The sequence below is a fragment of the Alosa alosa genome, chromosome 12 (assembly GCF_017589495.1).
Source record: "Alosa alosa isolate M-15738 ecotype Scorff River chromosome 12, AALO_Geno_1.1, whole genome shotgun sequence".
NCBI classification, from domain to species: domain Eukaryota; kingdom Metazoa; phylum Chordata; class Actinopteri; order Clupeiformes; family Clupeidae; genus Alosa; species Alosa alosa.
The window spans coordinates 9,466,097-9,483,281 of NC_063200.1; the positions used below are offsets into that span (position 1 = coordinate 9,466,097).

At 42.6% G+C, this 17,185-nt stretch overlaps 1 protein-coding gene across 1 annotated transcript in view; it reads right to left on the reverse strand.

Annotated features, from left to right (window-relative positions):
- The window catches only part of gpat4 (glycerol-3-phosphate acyltransferase 4), a 28,240-nt gene that overhangs the window by 6,683 nt on the left and 4,372 nt on the right, over positions 1–17,185 (reverse strand). The window contains 5 exon segments of the mRNA XM_048258606.1: positions 100–174; positions 1,395–1,484; positions 1,869–1,943; positions 8,306–8,633; positions 12,659–12,728. Coding sequence (XP_048114563.1) covers positions 100–174; positions 1,395–1,484; positions 1,869–1,943; positions 8,306–8,633; positions 12,659–12,728 — 638 coding nt within the window.

The following is a 17,185-nucleotide window of genomic DNA, read 5'->3' on the forward strand; positions in this document are numbered from 1 at the left end:
TTCAGGATCATATTGCAAAAAATGACAGATTATGGACAAATTGTAATAATCAATTGTACCCCAATATTAACCATTATTCATTGGCAGCAGCCAAGCCGCTTTGCCAAAATGATGACATCGATGGGAGAAGTGTGGTTGGCCACACAGATGCCTCCATTCCTCGGCTTGTTCTCACTGCCAGGGGTCAAAGGTCATTAGACTCCAATTCAAACTGTAGTTCTCCATCTTGGAGATAGGCTGCTCTTTTGAGCTCAAAAGCTAATCCAACTAGTTGTTATTGCAACTACAACTATTGTATTGGTGCATGTGACACGGACAAAGTAAGCGATCATTTCAATGGATGAGATACATTTGCCAACCCTGCTTTCTGCTTTCTCTGCTGCTGAAGAAACACTAACGACTGGCTGGAATAAAGATGGCTCAGTCCGAGGCCCTGTGTCGAGTTTCCTTTTTACAGAGCTGAGACTGTTCTCTGAGCAGACAGCTTCAAGTCCACAAGGAGTAATTAGCAACCGAATTTGGCAAAAAGTATTATTGGGTAAAGTGTGTATTATTGGGTTAGGAACCTGGTCTTAATCAGTGCTGAGATATTACAGAGCAAAGTTGCAGGCTTCAGCCTGGCGCCCTGATGTCTGAGAGGATTGTGACATAGTGTGTCATGTGTGTGTGAGTGTGAGTGTGAGAGTGTGTGTGTGTGTGTGGGGGTGAATGTTTAGAAGCAATGGGCATCAAGACAAAGATCTGCTACCTATTTGGGGGGTTGAGTGAGTTCAGCATTGTGTGCATGTGTTTTGTGTGTGTGTGTGTGTGTGTGTGTGTGTGTGTGTGTGTGTAAGGAGCTGACTCCTGGAGTTATGGTGGCATGGCTCAGACTGTTGAGTGTTGTTGAGTGATGCTGGGTAGATAGCAGAGATGTGATGGAGGTATATGGAGTGTTGGCTCATATCATATGAGGGGGTAGTGGGTTAGATCTTCAGATTAGCTCATCCGTTACAGAGGATTATTCTATCTGCTGGCGATGGAGTTACGCCGATATGTGGAGCAGAGATGTTTGAGAATCTACTCTATACTGATGTAAACAAAGTGGAGAATGAAATGATGATCAAGGTTCCCACTCAAAGTCAAATGTACAAATTCCATGACTTTTCCCAGACTTTGCCTGACAGAAAAACGGAATTTCCATGACTCCCTGATATTCCAGAAATTCCATGACCCATGGGAACCCTGGATGATGTAACTGTGCTCATTTTAAACAAGGACACTGAGTAAATCACACTTTCTGTTTCTGTTTCTGTGTCTATGTGTGTGTGTCTATGTGTGTGTGTGTGTGTGTGTGTGTGTGTGTGTGTATGTGTGTGTGGTGTGTGTGTGTGTGTGTCTGCATGTCTGCTCACCTGTCATGGTAAGTGATGATGGCAGTTAGAGCCCTCACACAGATCCGATAACACATCAGGTGAACCTTCTCACTGAGATAGCTCTTCATGCTGTGTATGAATGACACACACACAATCACAAATACATATAAACCAAACACACACACACACAATCACATATACATACAAACCAAATACACACACACACACACACACAATCACAAATACATACAAACCAAACACACACACATACAATCACAATTACATACAAACCAAACACACACACACAATCACAGATATACAAACATACACATAATCACAAATACATACGAACCAAACACACGCACACAATCACAAATAAATACAAACAAACAAGATACATACACACAAACAAAATGAAACAACATTATTTAATTAAACATGCTGCTGTGCTGATTACTGTTGGTGTGCCCTTCTCTGCTGCATCTGTTTAAATGGACGTTGGCCTGGACTCACCGGCTGTTGGGAAGGAGCCCCACGACACTGGTGAGAACCACGAGCAGACCCACTCCAGTGAAGGCCAGAGTCACCCTGCAAAAGCACATGCAAACACACACACACACCCACACACACACACACACACACACACACACACACACACCGTAAACAAACAAAACTATTATTATAAACTGTCCCGCTTCACTGTCCAATCTAAATAAAGGCAAAAAGGCTGCAAAAATATATTTAAAAACACAATTATAAACATATAACTTCTAACGAATAAATCCTTCATCCAACACAAACTTTGACTGCACGGTTATTACCCTGCATTTAAAACACACACACACACACACACATTATGTGAAGAGGCCAGGAGGCCGCCCAGCTCCCCTATCGCTCGCACGCACACACACACACATGCAGAAACATAAAGGCGAATGCTCTCACACACACACACACACACCTTGACCTTGTGAAGAGGCAAAGAGGCCTCCCTGTGACCTCCCTGCTGTTTATAAGACAGCTCTCACATACACATACACACACACACACACACACACACACACACACACACACACACACACACACACACACACACCTCTAGTAGAGGTGGATCCACTATCCACAGACGTGACAGCCACCGCACCCTAATACTTGTGTTTAACACTTGCACTCACGAAAAAAAGGCAGTATTGTGAGTTCTTCATGAAAGGCACTGTGTGTGTGTGTGGGAGTTCTCATGAAAAGGCACTGTAATGTGTGTGTGTGTGTGAGTTCTTTCTGAAAAGGCACTGTAATGTGTATGTGTGTGTGAGTTCTTCATGAAAAGGAACTGTAATGTGTGTGTGTGTGTTCTTCCATGAAAAGGAACTGTATGTATGTGTGTGTGAGTTCTTCATGAAAAGGCACTGTAATGTGTGTGTGAGTTCTTCATGAAAAGGCACTGTAATGTGTGTGTGTGAGTTCTTCATGAAAAGGAACTGTAATGTGTGTGTGAGTTCTTCATGAAAAGGCACTGTAATGTGTATGTGTGTGTGTGAGTTCTTCATGAAAAGGCACTGTAATGTGTATGTGTGTGTGTGAGTTCTTCATGAAAAGGCACTGTAATGTGTGTGTGTGTGAGTTCTTCATGAAAAGGCACTGTAATGTGTGTGTGTGTGAGTTCTTCATGAAAAGGCACTGTAATGTGTGTGTGTGTGTGAGTTCTTTACGAAAAGGCACTGTAATGTGTATGTGTGTGTGTGAGTTCTTCATGAAAAGGAACTGTAATGTGTGTGTGTGTGTGTGAGTTCTTCATGAAAAGGAACTGTAATGTGTGTGTGTGAGTTCTTCATGAAAAGGCACTGTAATGTGTGTGTGAGTTCTTCATGAAAAGGCACTGTAATGTGTGTGTGTGAGTTCTTCATGAAAAGGCACTGTAATGTGTATGTGTGTGTGTGAGTTCTTCATGAAAAGGCACTGTAATGTGTGTGTGTGAGTTCTTCATGAAAAGGCACTGTAATGTGTGTGTGAGTTCTTCATGAAAAGGCACTGTAATGTGTGTGTGAGTTCTTCATGAAAAGGCACTGTAATGTGTGTGTGAGTTCTTCATGAAAAGGCACTGTAATGTGTGTGTGAGTTCTTCATGAAAAGGCACTGTAATGTGTGTGTGTGAGTTCTTCATGAAAAGGCACTGTAATGTGTGTGTGAGTTCTTCATGAAAAGGCACTGTAATGTGTGTGTGAGTTCTTCATGAAAAGGCACTGTAATGTGTGTGTGAGTTCTTCATGAAAAGGCACTGTAATGTGTGTGTGAGTTCTTCATGAAAAGGCACTGTAATGTGTGTGTGTGTGAGTTCTTCATGAAAAGGCACTGTAATGTGTGTGTGTGTGAGTTCTTCATGAAAAGGCACTGTAATGTGTGTGTGAGTTCTTCATGAAAAGGCACTGTAATGTGTGTGTGAGTTCTTCATGAAAAGGAACTGTAATGTGTGTGTGAGTTCTTCATGAAAAGGCACTGTAATGTGTATGTGTGTGTGTGAGTTCTTCATGAAAAGGCACTGTAATGTGTGTGTGTGTGAGTTCTTCATGAAAAGGAACTGTAATGTGTGTGTGAGTTCTTCATGAAAAGGCACTGTAATGTGTGTGTGAGTTCTTCATGAAAAGGCACTGTAATGTGTGTGTGAGTTCTTCATGAAATGTGTGTGTGAGTTCTTCATGAAAAGGCACTGTAATGTGTGTGTGTGTGAGTTCTTCATGAAAAGGCACTGTAATGTGTGTGTGTGTGTGAGTTCTTTACGAAAAGGCACTGTAATGTGTATGTGTGTGTGTGAGTTCTTCATGAAAAGGAACTGTAATGTGTGTGTGTGTGAGTTCTTCATGAAAAGGAACTGTAATGTGTGTACGAGTTAGCCTACGTCTTCATGGAGTCATCTATAATCTGAGGAGGCAAAGAGGCCCCTGGTTACCCCAAAACACGCACACACACACACACACACACGTGCAGCACAGCACAGAGAATGTTTAAATTAGTGAAACATGAAACACCTGCACCCATTACCCCCTGGGTTGGGTCAGATTTCTTTACATTTCCTCACATGAAGACCTATGAGAATTCATACAGGCTGCAGGAATCCAACACACACACACACAATATCTCTCTCTCACGCTCTCACTCAGAGATCCCAAAGGACTGTATAAGCTTGGCTTGCAGTTAACATGCTGGTCAAACATCTTCATATCTGGTGCCGCTTTCGCAACTCAAACATGCTGTGCCATCTGGTTCCAATCTCGCTCTCCCAGAGAAGACGCCCCCACAACACACATCAACACATGAACATACTTCAACCCTGGACACCCCCCACACACACACACACACACACACACCAAACCCTACACCCCCACAGCACATACACACACACCCGCCACACACCAAACCCTACACCCACACAGCACACACACACACACACACCAAACCCTACACCCCCACAGCACAAACACACACACACACACACACCCCCCGCCACACACACACACCAAACCCTACACACACACAAAACCCTATACCCCCACAGCACACACAAGCCCACACACACAAACACACTTCAACCCCTACACACTTACACCCAATCACCCCCACAACACACACACACACTCTCACTCAGTTCCACCCCCTGCAACTCAGACAAGACAAGACCATAGTTCTTCCAGCCCTGACACCATCCGGGATCTTGGCAGTGACCCTTTCTCCAACACACCACACATCTCATCCTTTCCAACATGTCTGATAAATAAATAAATAAATAAATAAATAAATAAATAAATTCATAAGCAACACAGGACAGTGAACCTTTCTCCAACACACCACACATCTCATCCTTTCAAACACGTCTGATTGATAAATAAATAAATAAATAAATAAATAAATACATACATACATACATACATAAGTTCTTAAGCAACACAGGACAGTGAACCTTTTTCAAAGGCACACCACACATCTCATCCTTTCAGACATGTTTGATAAATAAATAAACTGAATAAATGAATAACTAACAAAGGCCAGTGAACTGTTCTGCTCATCCTTTCCAACATGTAGGAGATGGATAAATAAACCTAGCTCTGGTAATCAGAGAGAGAGAGGAGACACTGTGTGCGTGTGTGTGTGTGTGTGTGCGCGTGCGTGTGTGTGTGTGTGTGTGTGTGTGTGTGTAGACACTGTAAATGGCAGATGAGCTGAAACAATAAACTGACTTCCTCAGCAGGGAGCGGACCTCTGGCCAAACACCAATTGCTCTCCTCCTGACCCTAGTCCTGTCCTTACTCTTCACTCTTCCTCTTCCTCCCTCACTTCTTCTCTTTAGTTCTCTCATCACTCATTCCTCTCTTCCTCTCTTTTCTTCTCTTTCATCCTTTACTCTTCACTCCTTTCTCGCTTCCTCCCTCACTTCTTCTCTTAAGTTCTCTCCTCATCACTCTTCTCTCTCCTTCTCTTTCATCCTTTCCTCATCTCTCTCTCTCTCTGTTCTTGGTTTCTGACCTCACTAAACCCAATCTTTCTTCCTTCTTCTCAATCCAAGCCAACTGAAATTAATCCAGTCAATTTACACTCAAATTACACTCCAAACTTTCAATTGAATGACTTCACTGCACAAGCATTAGTAACACACACGGGACCCGACACGTTTTAAACTCATTCAAGAGTCCTGATTGGTTCTGTAAGTTGTGGCCTCTCTTCTTTCTCATGCTCTCTCCACACACACACACACAGGCACCACCCACACACACAAACAGGCACAAACACACTACACACAGGCACAAACACACTACACACACAGGCACTACACACACATACTAACACACAGGCAAACACACTACACACACAGGCACTACACACACACACAAACACACAAAAATACTACACAAGATGCAATATTGCAACATTGACCCCTGTGTTACACCTCTGTGCTTGCCAGTGTCTGGGGTTCAGGGCCTGGTTACACCGTCTCGCTCTCTCACACACACATGCACTACACACACACACACACACACACACACACACACACACACACACACACACACACACACACACACACTGGAAGAGAAACAAAAGATCTGATCTGGTTCCCTCTGAGGTAGACTTCAGCTGCCCCACACACACACACACACACACACTGAAAGAGAAGCAGAGATGTGATCTGGTCCCCTGTGGCTTGTGGTTTAGAGCATATAGACTGGGCGCAGAGTCAGACCCACCTCTCACTGGGGGCTGCTGGTGGGCACGGAGCCCACCAGCACCGAGCAGTACTCCCCTGATTCAAGATGGGATCCAACACACACACACACACACACACACACACACACACACACACACACACACACACACACACACACACCAGCACCGAGCAGTACTCCCCTGATTCAAGATGGGACCCACACACACACACACACACACACACACACACACACACACACACACACCAGCACCGAGCAGTACTCCCCTGATTCAAGATGGGATCCAACACACACACACACACACACACACACACCAGCACCGAGCAGTACTCCCCTGATTCAAGATGGGATCCAACACACACACACACACACACACACACACCAGCACCGAGCAGTACTCCCCTGATTCAAGATGGGATCCAACACACACACACACACTAGGGGTGGGCGATATATATCGTCTGCGATAATATCGTGATTGCTGTTTTAACGATGTGCAAATTGACATTATCGAGTATTTAAATTACTTAGGGGGAAAACACTCGAAATCATGCATTGAACCCCCATACATTCATTAGGCCAGGAGGTGAATGCGAGAGAAGCCCCTAGGCTAGCCTTTGAGTATTTTAATAGTCAGTTGTAAACAAAGAAATCTTCTTTTTGTAAATGAACTAAAGTTTGCTCTAAATATAAACTTTTATCGATTATGCTAACCGTTGTAAATGGGTTTCTCATATACATTAGCCATAAGCTAATGCATTAGTTTCTATTCTGTAAGGTCTGCTTAGTTTTACAGTGAAACCAGAGAATGTCTAATAAGGACATAGACGGGCTCTGGTGAAACCTAAGTAAAGGTTTGAAAGGAACTTCAGCTTCAGACTTTCTCTTGGGAAACTGTCAGGCCTATCTGTCCTCTGTAATGTAGCTGGCTAAACCATGTCATGTACAAGTGGGGGCAGAATTGGAAATGTCTCATAGAGTGACAATGCATTGGTTTGGTTAAAAAGTCATAGGTTAGGTTATTGGTTATTATTGCAATAATGCTATTCATAAATAATGAGCTGTAAAGGAACTCGGACTTTTAAAAACAGTTTTTTAAAGGATATCGACTAATTATCGTCGAAATCACAAAAAATATTGAGATATTATTTTTTGTCCATATCTCCCACCCCTAACACATACACCAGCACCGAGCAGAACTCCCCTGATTCAAGATGGGATCCAACACACACACACACACACACCAGCACCGAGCAGAACTCCCCTGATTCAAGATGGGATCCAACACACACACACACACACACACCAGCACCGAGCAGAACTCCCCTGATTCGAGATGGGATCCAACACACACACACACACACACACACAAGCACCGAGCAGAACTCCCCTGATTCAAGATGGGATCCAACACACACACACACACACACACACACACACACACCAGCACCGAGCAGAACTCCCCCTGATTCAAGATGGGATCCAACACACACACACACACACACACACACAGCACCAGCACTGAGCAGAACTCCTGATTCAAGATGGGACCCAACACACACACACACCAGCACCGAGCAGAACTCCCCTGATTCAAGATGGGATCCAACACACACGCATACACAGACACACCCTAACTGAACTCCACTGTTCAGGATCTGGATCCAACTCTGGATCTCTCTCTTCTCTCTCTCTCACACACACACACACACTTTCTCTCTCTCACACACACACACACACCTGAGCGGGAGCAGGAATCCGTATCGTATGACGACGCCGAGCCCCCAGAGCACGGTCAGGCGCGTGCTGATGTGCTGGAAGTTGTAGTTGCTGCGGGTCAGCAGGTTCCAGCTCTCCAGCTCCTCCGCCGTGAAGCGCTTGGTCACCTCGTCGTCCACGATGCTCTCCACGCCGCGCCGGGAGAACGAGAAGATGTCGGCCAGCTCAAACTCGGCCGAGGACGCCGCCGGACCGCCGGAGCCGCCGCCACTGCTGATGCTGACGCCACTGCTGCTCCGCAGTTCCTGAATCTCCTGCTCCAGAGTGACCGGCTCCTTCGCTATGATGCCTGTGGGGAGGACACGGTCAGACAGGGCCATCATTTGGGTTTTATTTTAGCTTATTTATCCTTATTTCACCAGGTGAGTCCCACTGAGGTCTGACATCCAGGGTTCCCACACCTTGGTTAAGATCAAATTCAAGGACCTTTCAAGGACTTTCCAGGCCCAATATCCTCAAATTCAAGGACCTAATGTGTCGATGAATTTCAAGCGCAGGCATGGTTAAATCATGTTACCTCAACAGACCAAGGATTCCTTGTCGCAGTTTTCTTTTATTTTTGGTCATATGACAGATGGTAGGCCTATTCTATTTTTCATGTTTGTATTTTGCATAAAGCTGAGCTGAAATGAACTTTTCCTAAACAAGTTAAACTCGTTATCATGAACCTGTTGGTTTATTCATCAATATGTTAAATTAAATATTTGGACAACAAACACTACACGTGGGAAACACGCAGAAATAACGCTGGCCGTGTAGTTCTAACCAGCGTAAATCAGGCATACGTATAGGGTATCAACAGAAGTGGTGGCGAAATAATGGAAACATGTTATGAGCAGACGGAATTGTATGGATTTTTTTTAGCATCATGACCATGCTACATAAATTTGTCCAAAACTGCATTCAAGTTAACTTTGCTAAGGTCTTATCACAACATAGCATAGGCGCCGGGAGCACAGTGGCCAGGGGGCCAATGGCCCCCTCACTTTTGGCTCAAAATATCTTTTAATAAACAAAATCATCCACGAAAAAAAAAAAAACCTCCGCAAAAACGGAGAGAGGTGTGAACCATTATAGCGGTAGTAGCCCGTGATCTAATATAGCCTAAAGCTATTTTGTGCAGCCACTGTTGAAATACCTTGAACTTTCTGCCCATGGGTCAAAAACCAATGAGTAAACACCAGCAGAGCTTCCAGGCAACACCCCCAGGGCAGACAGCGCTCAATTCTGAGACGCTCATTCTCAATCAATGCAACATGTGTGGAGGGGATGGATTTGAAATGTAGCCAAATCCAGTAACATTTATTCTGGTCTGGTATGATCAATTGTATTGTAAAGTTCCTGAGTTAAGCGTAATGTCCTCCTGTGCATCGGAGACTCCAACTCTACAGCTCCAGCTGTCACCTCGGGATGGCTTCAAATTTTCAATGTATCTGCAGCCTAGGCCTACTGTTCGTTTATTTTCCAGGGGCAGTGGTTGCCATTAGCCTATATTAATTGTGAGCAATTATTGAAGTTATGAATCTGTTGGATAACCACATTTAGCCTATTGCGCGACAAGATTCAATTAATATCATGCGCAACGTGATATACCGAAACATGTAGCGTAAGCTACCAAGCTTTCGCAAGGTTATCACTTAAGATTACCAGCAATGTTCAAATAGACCAGGTTAACCTATTTTTTTTTTCTGTGTCCCCGTTTCCCAAACCACATTTGCTGATGCGAACGTCTGACAAAAAGGAGCAAGTAAAGGAGGCTGCATTTTGTGACATCTTAATGCAGTTTAAGGCTGATTTATGCTTCATATGCTTCTCAGCTACGAGTAGCCCAGAGAAAGAATCTCCCGTGTGTAAATTCACTCCAAGTTGGCCTACCCCATAAACTGCATGACAGTAGGCTATCTACTATTGACTCTGACTATGACAGTAGGCTATTCTATTTATCTGTAAAATTACCGCATGTGTTTGTTCAACTTCATGAAGCAGAATTACACAGACTATTACAAACGCACACATTTTGTTTGCTAAAGAAAGGGGGGTTGTTATCTGGCCCCTGCACTTTGAAACTCGTTCCGGCGCCCCTGCAACATAGTAAATTGTTGAGACTAAACTAAGTTAAGTTATGCAAGCAAGCCGTATCTCGAAGCTACTGTTAGAATACTGTTTGGATGTCGAGCTTAGCATGCTTAGTTACAGCTGCTTGTCAATATCTACTCATGCAGGGGAATTAATTTAATAGACTCCATTGTTTTTTCACATCACACCCCCATTGCCCAAGTCATCTACCACCACAAATAGAATCCAATTCTGTGGGAAACACTGCAGGCTAGTCGTGAGAATGTCTTTTTTTTTATTTGTCTTTGTAATAAAAAAAGCACACCCTGATTCTGATTTATTGGCCACTGTGGTTAATCCCGGGTGCAGTCAACAGTGTTGTTTTTCTAATTTTGGTCGTGATGTGTCATGCTCAAACTAGCGCACAACCTTAACATCATCGTTCTCAGCCACTCCCTCTGTTTGCTGACTGGACAGGTAAAATTTGGCCTGAGAAAACCCGTGAATATACTGAAAACGCAGACGACGTACTGAAGGAAAATGAAAATTGAGCGGGTACGCAGTTGTACGCAGGTTGGCGGAGCCAGGCTAATATAGAACTGCTTTGCTCATTTAATGGTAAGAGGCTGAAGAATGCAAATTTGAATCAGCTGTTCAGGAGAACAAAAGAGGCAAATAAAACAAATGTGTCTCAGAGCTTTCACTTCATGAATCTGGAATTAATAAAGCTGACAAATTTCCCAGAATCACTGTCTGTGTAAAAATGCCACTGGCCTACTGTGTGTTGCTGAGTGTGTGTGTGCTGCTCATTAGTGCATTCTTGTGTGTGTGAGCATAAATACTGACCTGTTGCGTGTTGGATTTGTGCGTGTGTATGTGTGTGTGTGTATTTTTGTGTGTGTGTGGCGATAAAGCGTGTGTGTGTGTGTATTTGTGTGTGTATTTGTGTGTGTGTGTGTGTGTGTGTGCGTGTGTGTATTTGTGTGTATTTGTGTGTGTGTATGTGTCTATTCTATTTTGTGCGTGCGTGTGTGTGTGTGTGTGTGTGTGTGTATTTGTATTTGTATTTGCGTCGCGGCAGGTAAAAAGGCGTGTGTGCATATATCTACATGCCATTATGGTTGTATTTGTGCGTGTGTATTTGTGCATGTGTGTGCGTGTGTGTATTTGTGCGTGTGTATTTGTGCATGTGTGTGCGTGTGTGTATTTGTGCGTGTGTATTTGTGCGTGTGTGTGTATTTGTGCGCAGTGTGTGTATCGCGTGTATTTATCTGTGTGTTGTATTTATGTGTGTGTATTTGCGTGTGGTAATGCGTGTATCTGTGCGTGTGGCATGTGTGTGTGTGTGTGTGTATTTGTGTGTGTGTTTATGTGTGTGTTTATTTTGTCGCGTGTATTTTATGTGTGTGTATTTATGTGTGAATTATTATTGTATTTGTATTTGTGCGTATTTATTATTATTATTGTTCGTGTGTGTGTGTATATATTTGTCGTGTGTATTTGTGTGTTTGGCGATGTGTGTGTGTATTGTCGTGTGTGTGTGTGTATGTATATGTGTGTTGATAGCGTGTGTGTGTGTGTGTGTGTGTGTGTGTGTGTGTGTATGTGTGTGTGTATATTTATCGTGTATCTGTCGTGTATTTGTGCGGCGTGTGTGTATTTGTCGTGTGTGTGTTTGTTTGTGCGTGTGGTAATATGCGTGTGTATGCATGTGTGTGTGTGTGTTGTGCACAATAGCGATGTGTGTGTGTATGTGTATTTGTGTGTGTGTGTGTCGCGTGTGATGTGTCGTGTCAATAATGCGTGTATTTAATGCGTGTGGCAGTGTATTTGCGTGTGTGTGTGTGTGCGTGTGTGTATTTGTGCGTGTGTGAAATAAAAGCCGACTTGACTTGACTTGTGTGTGTGCGTGTATTTGTGTGTGTGTGTGTGTATTTGTGCGTGTGTGTGTGTGTGTATTTTGCGCTGTGTGTGTGTGTGTATTTGTGCGTGTGTGTGTGTGTATTTGTGTGTGTGTATTTATGTGTGTGTGTGTGTGTGTGTGTGTGTGTATTTATGCGTGTGTATTTATGTGTGTGTGTGTGTATTTGATGTGTGTGTGTGTGTGTGTGTGTATTTGTGCGTGTGTGTGCGTGTATTTGTGTGTATTTATGTGTGTGTGTGTGTGTGTGTGTGTGTGTGTATTTATGTGTGTGTATTTATGTGTGTGTGTGTGTGTATTTGTGCGTGCGTGTGCGGTTAGGAGCGAGTGGGACTCACCATTGCTGTAGGGTTTGTAGAGTTCCTGGTTCTTCTCTCGCGCTCTCCTCTCCATACGCAGAGTAGCCCACTGAGGACACAACACACACACACACACACACACACACACACACACACTTAGAAGGTAATAGAAATGGCACAACAACACAAACATTCACACACACAAACCGCAACATTTCATATATATTCACTAACAGAACATTTTCCCAGATATCGTACACCCTAGGGGTGGGCGATATGGACAAAAAAAAAAATTATATCTCGATATTTTTTGTGATTTTGACGATAACGATTATTAGTCGATATCCTTTAAAAAACTGTAAAAGTCCGAGTTACTTTACAGCTCATTATTACAATAACAACCAATAACCTAACCTATGACTTTTTAACCAAACCAATGCATTGTCACTCTGACACATTTCCAATTCCCACTTGTATGTGTGGCAATGACATGGTCTAGCCAGCTACATTACAGAGGACAGATAGGCCTGACAGTTTCCCAAGAGAAAGTCTGAAGCTGAAGTTCCTTTTAAACCTTTACTTAGGTTTCACCAGAGCCCGTGTAGGTCCTTATTAGACATTCTCTGGTTTCACTGTAAAACTAAGCAGACCTTACAGAATAGAAACTAATGCATTAGCTTATGGCTAATGTATATGAGAAATCCCATAGAGATGCTAACGGTTAGCATAATCAATAAAAGTTTATATTTAGAGCGAACTTCAGTCCATTTACAAAAAGGTAACATAAGAACTTTGTTTACAACTGACTATTAAAATACTCAAAGGCTAGCCTAATGTTTACATATAATACCGTGACTTTAACTCATCAATGCCACTTGAACGGAGTAGCCGCACAAAATAAACATTAGGCTGCGTGTGACAACGTGGACCACTAGCAATCACGTGACTTGCTCTGCTGCAGCCAGGGGCTTCTCTCGCATTCACCTCCTGGCTTAGTGAATGTATGGGGGTTCAATGCGTGATTTTGAGTGTTTTTCCCCCCCCCCCCAAGTAATTTAAATACTCGATAATGTCAATTTGCACATCGTTAAAACAGCAATCACGATATTATCGCAGACGATATATATCGCCCACCCCTAGTACACCCATTAAAAGAGAAGGGGAAAAAACACTCTCTCAGAAATCATACACACACTCATCACAACATAAAACAAATGGTCTTGAGACATATTACAGACACACAGAATATCTCTCTCTGCTAAAGCCATTTGCAGAGGTGGATAGTTTATAAAATCGGTATTTTAAATTTTACTTGATTACATTTTGAGTGAAGTATTGTACTTCGCTACATCAAAAATCCCATCCGTTACTTGAGTAAAAAAAAAAGTTAAGACTAACGAAAACAGAAAGGGAGAGAAAAAAAAGTGTGCCCTAAACCACTAGCCTAGTGATAATGATCAGCATGTAGCCTACAACTAATGAATCAAGCTGGCGCCATGCAGTCTTTCTGAAAGTGATGGAGATGGAGCTGGATCACGAGATGCATCAGATTAGCCTAACCTATGAAAGTGTATTTTCCGCTATTCCAATGGGTTGTCTTAGTTCGTTTTAGCACCAATGATAGATAAATAGATAGATAGATAGATACTTTATTGATCCTCAAGGGGAAATTCAAGATTGATTATGGAGATATTCAAGCAAACACCATGGGATTTCGTGGTTTTGATGTTTGTGCTCACCTTTCTTTGGAAAGAAGTTTATTAGCAGTTGTTTCCCCTCATTTTGATGTCTCTCTTTTTCCTGTTTTGGCCTTTGTTTTTAGTAACCTGACTTGGCTTTCTTGGAGAAAGACATTGCACCAGCAGCACAACAATAGCGGTCCACTACTAGCGATGCTCAACTATATAAACAAAAGATAGACTACCTTATGAATCGTGCAGGCGGACTAAACCATTTAGCTCTTTAGCAAGGGAGAGTGAGAGTGACCTTAGACAGTTTTCACTATGTTTTGTATACAAAATCCAGTCAGTCAAACTTTACATTTCGTCTAGTTTCATTTTGACATTTAATTAAAAAAATTAAGTTAAAATATTCAGGTAAAATAAATATATGGTGGAAATAAGTATTAAACGCTTACATTTTTTTTTCAGTAATTAGCCTAAACTTCCAGTGAGTCTATTCGAAATTTTCACCACACATTATATTAACACACATAAAAAATCCAAACATAAGAGTTTTGTGTATTAAAGTGGAATGACACAGGAAAAAAAAGTATTGAACGTGCCTACTGAAATTTCTTCAACACTTTGTGGAAAAGCCTTTGTTCAGACAGCTTCAAGACATTTTCCTGTATGACAAAATGTATTAGTTGCAGTATCAGGTGTGATTTTGGCCCATTGTTCTAAACAGATTCCATGAGTCCCTCTTGTGAATCCTGATCTTTAGTTACTTCTAGAATGGTTTAATTGAATTTAATTGAATTGGCTGCCTTCAAGTCTTTCTGGAGCTTTCTCAGAGTGGTCCTTGGCTCTTGGAATTGACTATCCTTCTGACTCCCTGGTCAGAAATATTGCGAGGAGATCCTGTGCAAGGCCGGTTGATGATGCAGTGATGTTTCTTCCACTTGCAAATAATGGCTCCCATGCTGCTTACTGGAAGATTCTGAAGTTTTGAAATGCATCTGTAACCAGTTCCATTGATATGTTTTGCAACAATAAGGATGCAAAGGTCTAGGGAGAGCTTTTTGTTTTTATCCATCATGAAATGTTTCTTGTGTGACACCTTGGTAATGAAAAACCTTTTTATAGCCCATCAAATGTAGGCTACTAACCAAGCTTATATTAATTTGCACAGATAGAAAGGATAACTACTCTCTAACTACTTACAGATTCCAGCTCGTTCCTTCCCTTTCCTTAGTGCTTTTTCTTAGCGTGTTCAATACTTTTTCCCTGTGTTATTCCACTTCATTACACATGACTCTACTTATGGAGTTGTTTGGATTTTTTATGTGTGGGTTATCTGAGTTATTACTAATCCCTGGTGAAAATGTTGTGCCCCCTGTATTCCACTTTTCAAGGGCCCTCTCCTCCATTGGGGCCCTATACTTCCCACTTTCCCCCCCATTTCGACGCCCTTTAATCTGCTGAACCTTCTGCTCGTTTCCAAATATAAAAAAAACTCTGCAACTAAACATTGGGCTGCCTGCCTCAGCTGCTTGTGAGGGCTTTTCAGTTGTGCTGGATTACTGTTCACTCCAAGGATGAGTGCAACTAACTTTGAAAATCAACTACTGCTCAAACTTAAAGGAGAACTCCGGTGATTTTTCACATAGATCTCCATTTCTCAACGTCCTTATCAGGCAAGTACCTCCACTCGGCGGCCATATTGCAACACTTTTTGGGCACTTATCGTGCATCTACTGTATTTCGGCAGAAATGCGTGTGCATAAGGCTTCACGACACCAATCTTACTCCAGCAGCGAGATCACAACAGATGATTGGCACGATGTCTTCACAGCACACCACATGATTGGCTCAATGTATTCACATGTCGACGTTTTGCCGCGGAAGGGTTGTGATATGTGTAGACAACTGCCATATTGGCGTTACAAACTAACCACATGCATTACTATGGAGGATTTTTTGAGTGCTGTATCTCTGTTGTTCTGGTACACACCACCCCAAAAAAAAAGTAACTAAGTAACTTTTACTTAAAGTACATTTTAAATGAACTACTTTTTACTTTTACTTGAGTACATTTTCAGATCGGTATTTTAACTTGTACTTGAGTAATATTTCATCAAGATATTGGTACTTTTACTTGAGTACAATATTTTCGTACTTTTTCCACCTCTGGCCATTTGTGCACTTATGCGATACCACAACCCACTCATCCTGCTGCATCTGAGTTTCTGTGCAAACCATTAGGGATTAGGGAAAAACTCCCTTATTGTCAGTAGGATTTATAGGTGTCAACTGGCCAGATGTGATGTTTACTCAAGCCCTGTGTACATAAAACCGAAGGGTCACCGGCACTGCACTAAGGCATCTGTGATTTAGTGGCATCAACAGTGCCAGTGGATGACGCATGACGAAGATTCGGGGGTCAGTGCACTATCCAACCTCAAGAAGAGCTCACAACCAGAGGAAACAGATATCACTTCCTGCCTGATCTCAGAATGAAGCCCATCGCAAATAGATTTACAAGCACACACACTGCACACACACACACACACACACTCTTTAAATAGATATGCTGCTAATTTAGAAGTCTGGCTTCTGAAGATCTTTCTGGTCTACACTCTTAGCTTTGATGAGATGTGATTGTCATTCATGGAGAAGCTAATTGGAGATCTGCTGACATATTATTTTGCTGCTGCTCTTATTGCTGAGGCTGCAGCATGAGTGCCCTTGTTGTGCACACATACGTGTGAGTGTGTGTGCAGGCATGTTTGTGTGAGTGTGTGTGCATGCATGCATGCATGTTTGTGTGAGTGTATGTGCGTGCATGCATGTTTGTGTGTGTGTGTGAGTATGCATGTGCCTGTCTTTGTGTGTTTGTTTGTGT